General features: G+C 40.7%; 1 protein-coding gene across 5 annotated transcripts in view; it reads right to left on the reverse strand.

Moving 5' to 3' along the window:
* Positions 1 to 2,170: 2,170 nt before the first annotated feature.
* Positions 2,171 to 16,649, reverse strand: part of LOC103478964 (MAGUK p55 subfamily member 7-like) — a 29,919-nt gene continuing 15,440 nt past the window's right edge. For 4 of the 5 annotated variants that reach the window (XM_008433135.1, XM_008433134.1, XM_017310174.1 and 1 more), the window contains 11 exons: positions 14,883 to 14,960; positions 13,539 to 13,738; positions 13,384 to 13,442; positions 12,866 to 12,877; positions 12,437 to 12,490; positions 8,369 to 8,542; positions 6,529 to 6,609; positions 6,322 to 6,415; positions 6,108 to 6,216; positions 5,407 to 5,547; positions 2,171 to 2,552 (listed from right to left, as the gene is read on the reverse strand). In XM_008433135.1, coding sequence (XP_008431357.1) covers positions 2,322 to 2,552; positions 5,407 to 5,547; positions 6,108 to 6,216; positions 6,322 to 6,415; positions 6,529 to 6,609; positions 8,369 to 8,542; positions 12,437 to 12,490; positions 12,866 to 12,877; positions 13,384 to 13,442; positions 13,539 to 13,738; positions 14,883 to 14,960 — 1,233 coding nt within the window. In that variant the 3' untranslated portion in view covers positions 2,171 to 2,321. The remainder of the gene's footprint in view (positions 2,553 to 5,406; positions 5,548 to 6,107; positions 6,217 to 6,321; positions 6,416 to 6,528; positions 6,610 to 8,368; positions 8,543 to 12,436; positions 12,491 to 12,865; positions 12,878 to 13,383; positions 13,443 to 13,538; positions 13,739 to 14,882; positions 14,961 to 16,649) is intronic. The other variant, XM_017310175.1, reaches the window with a different exon arrangement.

Below are 16,649 nucleotides of genomic sequence, written 5' to 3' on the forward strand. Positions count from 1 at the left end.
GCACAACGTTTCTACAAAGTGGCAGTTGCAGCTCAATTTGATAGTTGTGAGTTAAACACATGCTGGTTGTTTAAGACACACATAGACTGTAAGATGAAGATAATGTTGAACTTTCTCTATATTTACTTTAGCACACTTTAAACAGACGATCAGGACTGAAATGATCCAAGGCCTGCTGACATCATGCATTTCTTTCGAACCTTTGATGTGGGAGGTGCGGCGCACATAAAACGGTGGGTTTAGGTTGGATGGCTCCCGTGTCTTTAATGGCATTGTTATGATTTCACAGGGTGCCTGCAGATTCTCAGCGCACCGATGAAATTATACTGCCACGGTCTCAGCCGTGCTTCAGGCCTGGCACAAGCCTGTCTTGAAAGTTTGTCCGCTTAAGAATTCAAGCGACTCGTCTGCACACTTTGCCACCGTCTTTCTCCGGCGTTGCTGAAATAACGGTCTTTTCATCCCAGCAGCAGTGCTCCACCTTCACACAGCTTTTATGGCAGCTCATAATTTCTCTGTGATTGTCATGTCTCTTGAGAGCCATTGGCGTTTCCCGGCATGACACTGCGCTCCCTTGTTCCCAACTTTCCCCGCTACATGAAGCAGATTAACACTTTGTCACACGTAATGGAGCGGAGCGCCGACAAAGAGAATAAAAACCCCATGAATTTTAGAGGAATGGAAGGATAATTAAGTACCTCATCATGGTGAGAAAAATCCCTGAAGCCTTTGGAGTTGGAGGGTTCAAGCAGTTGTAACACCTAACCGCTAACGTCTACTCAAAGACCTTGCAAAAGTATCTCTTGAGCTGTTTTCCAAATTTTGTAAGACCACAACCAAAAAGTTTCAATGTATGTTATTGAGATTTTCATTTGGTAGACTAACACATAACATGAAGAGGAGGAAAATTTGGTTTTCAGACCTTTTAATGAATACAAATCTGAAAAATGTGACGTGAATTTGTGTTTAGCCCCTTTTAATCTGATGACCCTAAATGAAATAATTTAGTCTAATGGTGGATAGAAAGATGTGAAGAGGTTTAAAGCTGAGTTTGGTTATAAGAGAATATCCTAAGGTCTAATAATTCTGTGGCCAGATTTCAGCTGGTTTATTGGCTTTCTAAACATGCGTGTTCATTACTTCTTTCCTGCACCATTCCACATTTATACTTGTATCTTTCTCTATGGACTAGACTGTGCCAGGCAGTTCTAGAATGGAGCGGTCTGGATAAAAGCCTTGTTGAATGGAGTCTGCTCTGTTAATTACTGGTTTTAGTTAGGAGTCCAGTGCTCTTGATCTTCTCCAGGGGACTGACTAATAATTTTTTAATTTCAGAAAATGATCTGGCACATAACACACGCGCTTCATACCATGAATTTTATGCTTCTTCATAATTTCGCTGTATGTCTTTTGTATGCATTTAAAGTTGTTATATATTGCCTGCTAAGGGACAACGAATAGGATTCTTTGTTTTGCTGCCATGTTATGAATCCACAAAATTAAATTAAAGTTTTTTCATGGGTTTGAACGGCCCATTTAAAGTCCACTCTTTTATCCAGTGAATAAAACTTGAAAATAGCTGTTCACAGATGCGCTAAATCTACACCCATTAAGCTTGAGATACTTCACAAAGACGCAAAAACGTCCATTTCTAGATGTATAAGGCTGATAAATACCCCAAAAAACCAAACCCACAGCTGTAAACGCAGGCGAGAGGCGACTCAAACATGAGGAAATCTGAAAAAGTTCGAGGAGCGTGGATACCTGTGATTCAGCTCTGATCTACGATTGTTTTCCTGTTTATGTGCGTCTCACACAGCCAGCACATAGTTGGCAGAAAGCCTCACGGGCTGCTACTAATGTTTCACTGGTACACATTACAGCTAATTGAAGTGCAGCAGCTGTCAGAATAATTCCATGCCGATGTTTGCAACTTGGCAGCAAAGGACGACACTCGGCCGCAAACTCTTCACAAGATCGAGTTCCACCCCCCCCCCCCTTCTTCGCTCTACAAATTAAAGTTATGTCAACTAAATGCTTAAAGAGAATCTGAGTCTGAGACGACTGGAAAAAGCATTAGACAGAGAGAGAGAGAGACATGGATTTGATTAAACTAGATCACCAATGTAAAAATTTTGGGAAGCTGGGAATCATGAAAAACTAATAAAAATGACGGAGATTATTATCTAAATTTATTCAACTCAAACACAGCACTTATGCACAGAGGAACATAGTGTGCATCACTTTTAAGGAGACTATATTAAACAAGATTTAAAAGGGGCCCTTAAGGAATATTTGATGCAATCGTGAGCGATCCCCATTCAAATCCAGCCAGTCAAGCTGCTGCAGCTTCTCCACGCTTTTGTTGGTGCCGAGCGCATCCACGCTGCGGGAACCCACTGGACCTCTGGCTCATCCAGCTTCTCGACGTCGGCCTTCAGCTCTCTGAATGCCACGGCGACGTCTCCGTTGACGATCACTTTGTCAAACAGGTGGCCGTACTGGCTGTCCAACATCTCAGCCTGGTCGAGCATCTCCTCAAAGTCCTCCTCCTGTCAACCCAGAAAAACACCCCCATCTAATTGAGCACCCTGAAAAAAGGAAGGTTACGTCCGCTTTGTTTCCACTAAGCGGTCGGACACCGGTGGCTATAATTTGTATGTTGTTTATCTCCGGTATATTCCGCACTACTGACGGACAACATTTCCACTGCCAGTTGGACTCTCACTGGCCGAGCGTCGTACCGGTTTGACAACAAACGTGGCGTGTTGGTACGTCTCCATCTTGTCACTAGCTGTCATGTTTCTTTATGCCCCAATCAGTGGACTTTGTTGTTTGATGCCAGTAGATAGAAAAGTTAACCCTTAATCTAGGGTTTACTTCTAAGAATATGTTAGGTGGTTCATAAGAGAGGCACTAGGAAAGTTGACACGCTATGAGATACTTAACCGTGATTATTTCACACCTAATCATCTTTTTAAAGTGGGTATACTGGAGAACAGCTTGTGCTGGAAAAATGGAAGAGTCTTAAAGGTGCTTTTATTCATGCAATGTGGGCCCGGTCCTTTAGTTCAGCCCTTTTTGGCAAAAGATAATCAGAACAATGGGAAAATGCCTTTATATACCTTTGCCTGAATCGGTTCAGCTTTGTTTTTTTGAGGCAGGTCATGTTTGCTTAAAAATGTCCAAATATGCATTTCCTTTTGGTACTGAATAGTTTCTGGAAATGTGAAGCTAGACCTTAGCGTAGGGAATGGATAAAAACGGATTAAACTAACTCTTTTGAATTATTGATAGCCTCCACCGCCGTATTCGACAGATATTGTGACATGTTTGTGCCAACGTTCTCTCTTTTGCTGGTGCCAAAACTTAATCTGCTTTTGAAGGGATGAAGTCGTCTTCTGGCAATCCCTCCAAGCAAGCAATTCTCATTTCCCTGTTTCTGATTGTCGTTTCATGAAGTTCAACTAAAGTTTTGGTTTCTTTGGTTTTTTTGCATTTTTAAAAAATATTTCCCAGACCATCCTTGGGGTAAATTCTCCTGGACATCCATGTGAAGACTGGCAACTATCTTGAATGTGTGGAAAAAAAAGTCTCCTAAGTGTATGAGTGTGGCCTTGTAACCCATCCTAGATTGACAAGTAACAAACAATTGCTTCTTTGATGTCATTGCTAATGTCTTCACATTTGCTAAAACACCTGTATTCTCCAAACCAGCAATCCACTAAAACACCTGCATTCACAGAGGTCCTCGCTGTTGCTGATGGTTGTTTGAGTTTAACCTGAAGCACTCAAACACAACAGGATTCAAAACCATGACTGCAGAGCTGCACCGGTGAGGCATGCCACAGCAGTTACATGCTCCGCGTTATGGCTACGAGACCTTTTCAGACCAGATGTGGTTCCAGTTGGAAGCAGACTTTTTGGATTGGCTCGGACTCTTTGAAGGTTTGGGTTGTTGGTGTCAGGCAAAGCGCCGAAGCCTTGCTGCATCACGCTTCTAATGAGGGCCACACGGACAAACTGAGTCCGACAGTGAATGTGAAGCCATATGGTAATTAGGAAAAAGCTTACTTGTCTTTCTTAGTAAAAGTATGTGCACTCTGAGGGAATAAACCCCCCTACAAGATAAACTGAACCACCACCTGCTTTCAGTCATTGACTAGAAACATTGCACATCTACAAAAATGCAAACGTTTTTCTGGGCAAACGGCCAAGGAAAGGGAAAGAAAAAGCCACCCGCATAGTACCCGTAATGTCTCCTGTCTCTTGAAAGTGTCTAAGAAGCAAATTACACAGTTAAAGCAAGGTGTGCCTGGTTTATAACCCCCACACTGGCCTGCAAGTCTCAAGGCATGCAATAAGCACCTGACTTCATATATCTAGTTTCAGTGCTGTTTCAATGTTGGTCGGAAAACCTACGTACATTCACTAAATCCAAGACTGTGACAAGAAGACTTAAAATCATTGATCAGTGATGCTCTCTCGGGTCACGGATGGGATCGTACCTACCATCAATAAATTTGACTGAGCTTGAGATATTTTGGAAAGAATGGGCAACGCTTCAGTTCTTGGTGTAGGCAAACCCTAAAACGGTGCTACATTGACACCAAAAGGTGGTTTTACAAACTGTAGACTTATGGAGGCTGAATACAAATGCACACCACACCCTTCAGATGTTTTTCTTTTTTCTTTTTTTTTTTGCAAAAAAGAAAAAGGTATTAAAACTGTATACTCTTTCTTCTTACAGTTCATAATACACATTATGTTGGTCTATGACATTAATCATCAATAATATACTCTGTCTCACAAAGCGCTATCTAGTTCCTTTCATTGTTTGGTAAAGTTGGCTTACAATGTCATTATGGGCCCCAGATATAAAGATATGTGCTGTTAGCTTGACGGCTAGTTGTATCTATGTTTGACTGCCTTTTAAATTGATTATGTAGCAAAATTTTGGGTAACCTGTATAAAACAGAAATGGTATTACAGTGACATAAAAAACACAATGATTTACTAACACTATGAGATTGCCATGACTGGCTAACCATTAGCTGCTAACAATGTTAAAATTATATCTATTATTATAAAATAATAGGTAGAATTAAATGCATGAAGTTGCTATGTGGGCTGCACAGTTGGTAGCACTGTTGCCTTGCAGCAAGAAGGTCCTGGGTTCGATTCCTGGCCTAGGGTCTTTCTGCATGGAGAAAGACCCTGTGTGTATGGTTGTTTGTCCTGTCTGTCTCTGTGTTGCCCTGCGACAGGGTGAACCCCGCTTCTCGCTGAAACGTTCGCTGGAGATAGGCACCAGCACCCCTCCTGACCCCACTTGGGACAAGGGTGTACAGAAAATGGATGGATGGAAGTTGTTATGTGAACTGACAAGTATCCATATGTACTTACTGAAAACATCCTGACCTGCGTACTGTCTTCATCACAGACAAATTTAGCTCTCCGCCTAGTGAGGCGAAGCTCCTCAATCCTTGGCGGTTTCACAAACACTACGTATGGTTTGAATTCAGAAGTGTAAACATGCTTTATTTTCTGCAGAGGGGGAAAAAATAACAGAAAAAGGATAAGTTCAGATGAATGCATAACATAAAAAAAATGAGGATTAATGGTTTGTGAGCATCTCTTGTCTATCAATGTAATTTCAATGCTATATTGTAGAAGAAATTGCAATTCGTACGGAAAGGTTTTGTTAATTTTTTTTTGTTTTTCAATTTTTTTGCTTTTGATTTCCTTTCTGTAAATTTTTTTATGTTTTTGTGATCCACTTCTGATTCGGGCAACGTTTTCATAACAAGTGAAAATCCGAAACATCCCTCACGAAATTCAGAGTAAGACACCAACCTCTGCTCTGATTGGCTCATAGATGATGATCGTTAGCTCCGTGGCTGAATATATAATATATCTCATGTAACCGTTTACATCTGTCGCTACCACAATTTTTAATGACTTCTCCCGTGAACAAGCTCATTCACGTTACTTTAATTTCATTTCTTATTTAATGGAAACACAGCAATTGAGAAATTTTATTTTTTTGACATTGGCAGAACAGTGTTTGTCAAAACTGAGTGAACATTTGCTGGGGTTATGCTTACGCTTGGGTGAACATCCAGGAGGCAGACTTTGCCTTCAGCCATCACTCTCTGCACCGAGTCCAGATTAGACCCGTAGTAGTTACCTCTGTACTCTCCATACTCTACAAACCTACAGACCCGGTGAGGCAAGCAGAAAACTGGGTAAGAAGTCTTCAAATGGTTGAATAAGACCTGCAGTGGGCGAACAGCTCAAGTAGGGCCACTTATCCCACACCTGTGGTTGAGGATGAGCTCTTCAAACGCCTGAACTGAAACAAAATGATAATCCAGGCCTTCGCTCTCCTGCCTCCTCTTCTCGCGTGTTGTGTCTGCAAAACGGGAAAAGAGACGGGACACCGCTTTGTGTTCGCGGGGAGAGAATTTACACGGCACGCCGGACGTAAAAGCTGAAAGTAATGAAACCTCAAGATGTGCAACTTACACGGCACACTGACGCCATAGCGGTCCGGTTCGGAGATCACCAGCCTCCTCTTCAGCTCGTTCACGCCAACCCCGCTGGGCCCTGGAGACATGGATCAGAACACTGTATTCTGAATGTGGGTTTTAATTCTCAATATCGCCGTGCGGTAATGCTTTCCTTGAGCGGAGCCCAATGGCAAATGACACAGCTGTCTTTATCATCAGAGAATTAGAGAGCAAATGAAAGTCAGACAGACGGAGCTCTGATTTCATTCGAACAATGATGCTCAAACAGCCTTCTGTCTGATCGGTCTTAATGCTCCTACACTCTGGAAAAGCCATAGCGTTGTATCTAAATGTACCATCTGCAAAGCTGTGCAGTATCAGTGTCGTTATAATGTAGGATACGCAGGATGGAGTCCACACACACACACATACCCACCCACGCGCATGCATGCACGCACGCAGGCATTCGTCCACATGTTCAGTACTGTAGCAGCTGGGATTGATGCGCAGCCAGATTGCATTGGTTTCTATTGGGGCGCAGTCTAAAAGCAGGATTCCTGTCATACCTGCCTTTTCCATCACTGGGTTTCATGAGTTTGATGCATAACCAAATATCCAGTTTATGGACTTGCTACTCTTTCACCGCTGATGTGCTCCACAGCTGCTATGCAGATCTCACAGAGGACTATCATCAAGCCTGTTGGACGCTCTCCAGTCTTAATTTCTTTTGTAAGAGCTACAGGGTACACATACCATGCCGTCTGGCGGTAAACGGGTCTTTAGCTTAAGACGAAACGTGCAAGCGATGCAAACGGTAACGATGTTCTTCTAATTTGGTTTAACATCCTCTATGCGGTCCTGGATTAGAACAAAAACGGTCTTCATTGTCTCGCAAAAGGGGAGACTCGGGTTTAGGTTTTTCCCGTCTGTAACTTTTCATTACCAGTGAGCTATATATTCCTAATGATGACCTAACAATGTCGACTGTCCCCAGCAACAGTCGACAGTAAAACGGGACCCGGAGTCGAGGTTAACCCCAATTCAATTAAAGGAATCTAAATGTAAATCCAAGCTGTCTTAAGTGTTCCAGTTTGATGATAAACCTTCTGGCAGACATCGTGAGGGATCTGATTTGTGAGCATTCGTCTCTGTCCTCCCAGTCAGCTGTCTTTTATCTCTTCCCTATCTGACCTTGCTTTTACATCTCTTCAGCTCTTGGTGTTTCTTGCCTTCCTGTCTTTCACTTTTTGACAATTTACTTTTTCTTCCTCCGCCTCCCCACATTTCCTCCCTTGTTTTATTCCCCCTCGGTTCTTCTGTGACCTTCAGTTGTATCCTATTATGACATTAAAAAGACCTTTGGCGGCGCTCGCGGTGGAATTCCCTGTGGGGAGATAGAGCTCAAAAATACACAGAGCAGACCTGCAGGATTGGCAGGAGGAGTGAATGCGGGGTTGGACCGCTGCGTTGCTTAAGTGAACGCAATATATTTTGACTCGCAGATTTCTGACACTGTTTACGTGGGTCTGATGGGGAAGGGATCATTTTTCCGATCAAAGGTGGAGACATAAATCTTCATCAAGGCGTTACTTTTTTCTTTTGATCAACAACAGGCTTGATATGTTTTATTTAAACAAATAGGGTGAAGGTGTTTCGTGTTCTCGCTTAGCCATAAAGGGAGCAGATATAAAGCAGAATTCAACGGACCACAGCACCACGGGTTGTTTTTTTTTTTCCCACCGACTTTTACCATGTACAGCACGTCAGTGTAGTATATCACAAAGCTGATGCACATCAGATCAGACAGAAATTCAGCCTTACAGATTCATATGCATTTTTGTCTTTTTTTCACGTACCAACCAGGACAATGAGGCGGTGTCTGTCCTTTGGCTCCTTATGGTAGGGTACCACCTCTATATAAGTACGGGGACAGATTGCACCATGAGTCTCAGAGCTCCACCTCCGTAACTGAGCAGGTTTCTTGGCTCTGCTGCTTTTCCGTCCGAGTCTGAAGCTCCTTCTCAGACCGGCTGGAGGAATAAAACCGACAACAGTCTTTAAAGAAGCGTCTGAAACTGCAGAAATCTAAAGTCTAACTGTTAATTAGCCAGTTATGGCTAAAACTATTAGTTACCCATAGCTAGCTAATAATTTCTTTGTAAGAGTTACATTAATGAACCTTTGTGTAAATGTGCCAGAATTAACCAAAAGGTAAAAACGAACAAAGGTTACACAAATGACTTAAGTTTTGTCAATAAATACAATCAATACAAACAGTAAAAACAACATAAGGAAACTTCATCACAATTATTATAAAAAGTACTAAATTAATCCTGTGTCCAGATGGTAAAAACCCAGTTACTATTCAGAACGTTGACATGTCTGATGTGTAACGTCGTGCTCTGTGTGGCGTAGCGTCAGAACCTTCTGCTTATGAACCCGCCATCTTTTCCTCCTGAAGCAGAAACGCAACCCCCCCCAACGTTTTTAAAAGCTCAATGTTTTAGATCAGATCAAATTTTCATAAATCTTGAAGCAAAATTACGGTCATTTGTTTTGACGTATCGCTTCGTTTCAGGGCCTGCTCGGGTCGTTCAGCGTCGTTCCTGATGGCGGGCCAGTCGGGAACGGCTTGTTTAACGGGACAAATTATAAACCTCTGCGCTAAACACAGAGCGGGGAATTACTGAGTGGCAGACTGCGAGCGGCCCCTGCTTCAGGAGCCATTGGAGCGCTGCCGTTGTGCAACGCGGGAGCATGTCTCGGTGAAGACACGACTCGGTCCGTCACGCTGTGCTGGTGTTCTGTCTGACTTCCAGCTGCTGTAGCGCGTCTGTGGTCTGGCTCCTCTGGGTTGGCTCACAATCAGAACCACCACTCTGGTGGCAAGGCCAGATTGCCCTTATTTTTTTACTAATTTTAACTCCTTTAGCATGTTTAAATGTGTTCCTTTTGGGCCCATAAAGAAGAATGTTCCTCTGTGGAAAAAAGAAAAGGGGCAGTAATATGTGAAATGGATCGTTTTCTTATCTTTGTATCGCGTTATAATGTCATTTCCACATCAAAAATACACTTGGAGTGTTGCTTTGATTCTTTCAGGCATGTTTGAGAAATCCTTTAATCTCCCGCAGCAACCAATCAGCTGTGCAAAACGCCCGGGTTGGACCTAGCTCCTCCTTTGAGGCGCAGCTCACCCTCGGAGTTGCGGTTTCCAAGGTTACGAGCTCCCGCGTCACAGAGCAGCCCTCCCACTCAGCTCCTTCAGACTAGCCAGCAGCAATTAGCAAAAACACCTGGTGGAGCTGAGCAGCTGTAGATTTCATCAAATGAGCTACTTCTCAGCGCAACGCTGGTAAAAAAAAAACGTTAAAGGGTTAACAGAGGAGCCATGTTGTGGCGACTTCCTGAAGGTGGAGTTTCAGAAGAGCTTTTAAAGTGACAGAGACCCAATTTCAAGGCGTTAAATTATGAAGTCAAGTTTGATATATAGCAATTTTATAACAACTGAAGTTAACATAGTGACTTGATTGCACTGTAAAATGGCACTGTGTGCCTGCCTGGAAATCCCCTTTAAACATTTGCGTTGAGTCTGAAACGTAACATAAATTCATGTTTCTTCAGTCTTAAGTCTCTCTATCAGAGAATCTCTCGGTCGTTTGCAAATGAATCCTGCTGCAGATCGTTCTGGACATGCTGTAAATGAGTCTTGCACTGAGCCAGTACAGCTGAAATGATCTGAGTTTCATTCTGCATCACAAAAGACTTAAAAACCTAAGTCAGAGACGAATAAGTGATTATAAAGGATATTATTCCATACAGTAATCAGATGTTTCTCATGATGGCGTTCTCGAGTTGTTTTTGAAACATGTACAGCCGTGTGAGAAAATAAGAGCATCCCTCAAGATAGGTTTGCGAAAATATTTCATCCATTCATTTTAGTCTGTTTTGTGTTATACTATGACAGTCTCATGCATGTACAATGACGTTTCTACTTTCGTAAATACACAAACACACACATATACATGTATTAAAAGGATGTATTATCTTTATGGTGTATTTTGTTTGATGTTTTGTGGCAGTGAGCTCCATTCACACGGTGCTCTAAACATCACTGTGTGTTTGCTTAAACCAGTAATCCGTGGATATTTTTTTGCTAAACGGAAGTTTTTGGTAAATCATAGTTGGTAATTTTACTGTAATTATGTTATTTAGAAAATGTATCAGTGCGTACAACCCTCACATCAGACGTTATAAGACATTTTGTAGCACTTTGATGGATTGAGCTGTTTAAATCTTTCGATACTGAGTTTGGTGTTCCGGACTGCTGAAGAGAGACTGAAACCAGGAAACTTTTGCTCTCTGACAGAAACACAAAGTTCAGACTATAAAGCTTGCTGGAGAGAAATTACAAGAAGACATTATGAAATGTCGTTGACTTTGAGAGACGAGTGTAAAACCTTCAGACGGAGACGTTTTCTCACTCGTGCCATTTTAGCCTCACAAGGAGAGGAGGGCATCCTAACTTTGTCCTCGTCTAGAAAATGTGTTTTTGTTTCGATTTTTTGCTCGATAAGCAAAACGAAATTAATTTCCCTGTTCAAGTGAAAAGAGTTTTGCTTAAGCATCAGAATGTTAACGTTTCTCGATAAAGAATTGAAACATTTAGTGATGTGGACTCCTTTCATCAACACCGTTTTTACTTCTGAAACCCAGAACTAACAGACGAGGTGTGAAAGTGTCCGATGAGTGATTTCAGTCCCTACGGTGGTTTCAGTTTCACTCTTATTCCCTTCCATATGGCGTCTTGCAGCACTTTTACAGACAGAACTGTTGCTGTGGCAACGTACTTTCCACAGCATTTGCAATGCGAGTTTGAGATTAAGTTCAGATTTGACCTTCATCCTTCTGTCTTCCAACATGTTTGTCAATTTTCACTCAGGTATCAATAGTGGATACGTTCCAGCTAATATTACTTTGATAAATAAATTCATCACCCTTGTAAATATAAGTTTGCAAACAAGAGACCCACACGGATTTGGTTTATTAATAGCACTTCTCAATAACTAAAGAACATATTTCATGGGGTGCAAACGTCTTTAAGTGCCTGAGTACAAAGGCAAAGTCTGGGGAATTGTTGGTATGTAGAAGATGAAGGAATACATATTTTTAAGTCAAAAAAAAAAATAGGACGAAGGTTAACCTTTAACCACGACTGTTTTGAATAAAATACACTGTATTGTAATTAGAACTGAAATAAATCTGATTTGATTGAATCAAAAAAGAATTAGAGCCATACAAATCGAACTTGAAAACAAATTTGCTGATCAGTTTTCGTGGATTTAATCTATTCACAGATTTTTTTGTGGATCGAACTACAACAAATTATTTGTGGAAAATTCACCAATTTGCTGATTTTTTTTTTCATCCAGAAAATACGCAGGACTTCAAATAATGCCACTTAACTCTCTTTTCCAAAGCAGCCAATCCAGGAGCTCCATTCATTTTCCTTGGAGCTGATTGGTCGTACTCCCAAGAGCGGAAATAGCAAAAAGTGTGGACCTTAGCTTCTGTGTTAGTGGTGAGATGGCTTTCACTGGGTGTATTAATGGCATATTAGGTGTTTGGATTATTAAATAGGCAGTTCTAAGTATCTTTGGAGACATTTTGAAGTACTTGTGGATTTCAGACGCTAATCCTTGTGAATATGACACCTTCTAACAGGGCTGAAGATAATCCAAAAGATTAGCAGTCTTCTTTGTGGTTTGGATTAAAAGTTGCAAATATTCACTTTAAAGCAGCATGTTCTGCCGTTCCACAGCTGAATCACTTCAAGAACACTTTTACTGTTGAATAAAATAGTGAAAATTTTTTTAAAAACTGTCTTCAGATAGGAGTGAGTGTGCTTTGAAAGTCCAGCGTCTCACCAATGTGGATTCCTGTTATGGCTCTGTAGTCTACGTCCTCTGGGACTGGAAAAACTGAAGGAGAGAAACAGATAATGTGAAAAACCTTTAATAAAAAAAAAAATTTGATCTAGAAACATAAACTTCATGCTCATTACAAACGTTCTGAAATACGTTAGCCTTGTAAAATTTAAGTAACTGTGAGTACCGTATAAGGGAGCCCGTTCAGTTCATGGATACTTTTAACAATCTTACTTGCAGCATAGCTACGGCTCGTAAAAATTTCACTTATTTTGGGGGGAGAAGCAACCTTGAGAAATACACACTGGTCTCGGAAAAGTCAACGTTTTAAAATGTTAAACTCGTGAAGCGATTCATCGCATGCGCATTTATTTTATGAGTTGTGCCAAAGGAGAGCTTTCAGAAAAACAAAATGCGTACTGACAGTACCTTCCCTGTCATCTGCCGAGCATGTGGAGAAAAAAAAACACAAAAAGTCATTCTCCTGCAGTGGGTTCCACTTCTCATCCTGGAAGATGTTCTTTACAAAGTGTTTTATGCTTTTCAGGTGGTGTGACTTTATGAACGAAAGCACTGGTGTCCAAACTTTTTCTGCTGGAGGCCAAAATTGGCAAATTTAAACAAATGGACTTGGCACAGAATTCATTAAATTAAAAATGCTAAAATTTGTTTACGATGATTTTATTTTTCTCCCGACGATAAACTTTTTTGTAAAATAAAATCTGTGTATTATTAAAGATCCAAAACATAAAAAAGGCTTCAGAAAGTTGCTTTATTAAAAGAACGGCTGACAATTTCGAAAATTTTTGGGTCAGCGATTGTTTTCCATTTTGTTGATCAAATTTATACCATTCTCAACTTGTGGTCAGGGGCCGAAAAAAATCCTTTCACGTGCCAAAAATGGCCCCTTAGCCACAGTTTGGACACCCCTGAACAAAAGTGATCACCTGGCGGCTTGACGTTGTGAAGCTTGAACAGAGCTCTAGGTCGCTGCAATGCAACTCTTCTGCAAGAGTTTAAAAAAAAACAGAACAAATATTTGTTCAATTTTCTGCGGTTTTCTTTCCCAAAATTCAAGCGACTGGCGATGTGAGAAGATCACCTTTCGTGCAGCTGCTTTGAAGGGACGAGGCCCGCCCGACCGCTGCCGTCTCCGAGGCGACGGGCCTGCCACCAGGTGTCGTCGTCGTCCGTGCCGACGATCTGGAGGACGTCGCCTCGTTTGAAGGCCACGGCCGCGTCTTTACACGGGACGGTCGGATCCTCCGTGGGATCATAGTCGAACAGCGCCCGCACAAACACCTGAGGAGTGGCAATTTATTATTTTATTTATTTATTTATTTATTTTTCTTTTTAGGCTTTGAAAACCCAAAATGGTGAGAAAAATGGAAAACGACTTCTTTTTTTTTTCATGTCTGTCTTCTGGCTGCTGTTTGAACATCTGTATTCTGACAACAAATGCAACATTTTTTACTTCCCCCCATGTCTCATTTTTGAGAAACGACTCCAATTATTGAAAATAATTTGCGAACGCTGCCTGCTCTCAAGTCCGTTTCCAGCTCCCCCGTCCAACGTGCGCGGCGCACAACAGGGCTGTGGTCCATTACTCTTTCTGAACACAAAGAGTGTAGACCTGCAAATATTTTCTGCACAGCATAACAATTTTTTTTTATTTAAATAAATGGAGCCCAAACGGTTGACGGTGCCAAGGGATTCTGACTGTCTCAACAGATGTCGAGAAGGAGGCTGTAGTATATACACTGCAAAAACACAAACTTGAACAAACAAGTATTTTTGGTCTTTTTTCGTGCAGATATCTTAGTACACTTGAAATAAGACAAAACTAACTCATAAGTAACTTTTCAGCAGGACATAGGAGCTTGTTTTAAGTCAGTAATTCCCTTAAATTGCTAAAATATTACTTATAACAAGGAAAAAATGTTTTGTTATAATGTGAAACTAGTAAATTTTTTCTCACCAATAATAATGAATAATTTACTTAAAACAATCTCATATATCTTGCTGAAAACTAACTTGAAAGTTACTTTTGTCTTATTTCAGTTGTACTAAGATATTTGCACAAGAAAATATCTATTTTTATATTATCTAGTGCAAGTAATATGCAAAATCTAAACAGTTTTATAATTTATTTTGTGTTTTTGCAGTGCAATGACAAGCAAACTGGATGATAAAAAAAAAAAAAAACAAATGAATCCAACACAAACAAAGTAGGGCCTAATTCTTTCCACTCCATAATTTATGTGCTACTTTGTGTTGCTGCGTCACATAAAATCCTAATAAAACACATTGAAGTTTCTGGTTCTGACATAACAGAGTGTAAAAGTCAAAGGGATGCAGATTCCAGTCGACTTTTCTCCATAAATTCATGTAGCCGCGCTAAACGCTAAACGAAAATTAAAAACAAGGCACGCATTGTTTGCTCTACCTTTGTAACACGTGATGTCATTTCCTCTTTGGTGGATCCAGGAATGATTTTGAATTTAACTGCACCCTCAGAACAAGCCTACACAGAATAAAAAACAGAAATGTATTTCATGTCCAGGATATTCAAACAGAAAGACTCATAACTGGAAACCATAAAAAAAAAATCTGCTGATATTTTGATTTTTTTTTGTGTGTTTGTTTTTTAACCGGCTAATTAATAATATTCAAATGGAAAGTTGGTTGGAAACATAAAGTGAAATGAACGGTTTAAACATGTCTGATAACTTTTTAGTCAATCTTCACTTTATATTTCAAAAATATTTGCAAAAAGCTTACAGTTATGCATTAACCACAAGATACACAATAAAAACATGATGAAAATGACTAAATCAAGGATAATAAATAGTTATTACTAAGAATAAAAAACTTATGTAAAGTGACAKAAACCAATCAAGTATGGTAAATGAGGAAGCTCTTGAGATTTATGCATATCTTATAAGGAAGAAAACAAAATAAATAAATACAATTTATAAAAACACTAACGTTAAAACCATATCTAGCAAACGCATCGAAAACCTAGTTCATTTTAGAAACCATCTTAAGGCCTTGATGTTGCGGTTCTGACTGAAGGAGACACGCGAGTTGATTTTAAACTCAGTTCAGTTGGAAATCCAGAAGTTTCCCCACCGACCCAGTCTCCCTGTGCAACATGGCTGCCACATGTTCGCATTGCAATGGAAGTTACAGTAATGTACTTTTTATTTGCGCATTCGGACTGCTTGCATCTCTCTACGGTAGTCGTAAAAATAGTGCCGCAGGGTCACTTTGCAAACACATTCTTCTTTAAAACAGGAAAATCGTAACAAGTATCTGGCTTACAGCTGGAACACGGTTAAGATGAAGATATAATGAGCTCTAACCTCCATTAAAAGGCTACGGGAGCCTATGTAGGACATTATTTTATTGACGACTTGCAGTAGCAACTCAGTGAACCTCACTCGGTTTCAGCTTTACCACTCACAAACTTATGGTTTGCTGTTTTTGTACCACACTATCCATCCATCCATCCATCCATTTTCTTTACACCCTTGTCCCTTAGTGGGGTCGGGAGGTRCTGGTGCCTATCTCCAGCTAAGGTTCCGGGCAAGAGGCAGGGTCACCCTGGACAGGTTGTCAGTCTGTCGCAGGGCAACACAGAGACACACAGGACAAACAACCATGCACATACACACACACACACACTCACACCTAGGGGCAATTTAGACAGACCAATTAACCTGACAGTCATGTTTTTGGACTGTGGGAGGAAACCGGAGTACCCGGAGAAAACCCACACATGCACAGGGAGAACATGCAAACTCCATGCAGAAAGAAATCGAACCCAGAACCTTCTTGCTGCAAGGCAACAGCTCTACCAACTGCGCCACTGTGCAGCCCCATTTCAATATATTTATACCTTTTTTACATTTATCAATAATCTTCTGTATATGCATCTTAAAGTTTTTCATCAAACCTTACACCTAGATACCTTACAATATTTACCTGCTTTAAATTTTTCCCATATAACCTAAGATCTACTGTAGGATTAACCTTTTCTTTGAAAAACATACTTGTTTCTTCTCAACAGACAAATGAAACCCCAATTCATGTGACCCTGTTTCAGCCTTATTAATTGCTGATTGCATTCTATTTTTTTAAATACTAATATTGCCTCCTCTCGCCCATAATGCCCCATCATCTGCATATAATGCTTTACTAATTCTAAAAT

The sequence above is a fragment of the Poecilia reticulata genome, linkage group LG17, assembly GCF_000633615.1.
Source record: "Poecilia reticulata strain Guanapo linkage group LG17, Guppy_female_1.0+MT, whole genome shotgun sequence".
Lineage (NCBI taxonomy): Eukaryota > Metazoa > Chordata > Actinopteri > Cyprinodontiformes > Poeciliidae > Poecilia > Poecilia reticulata.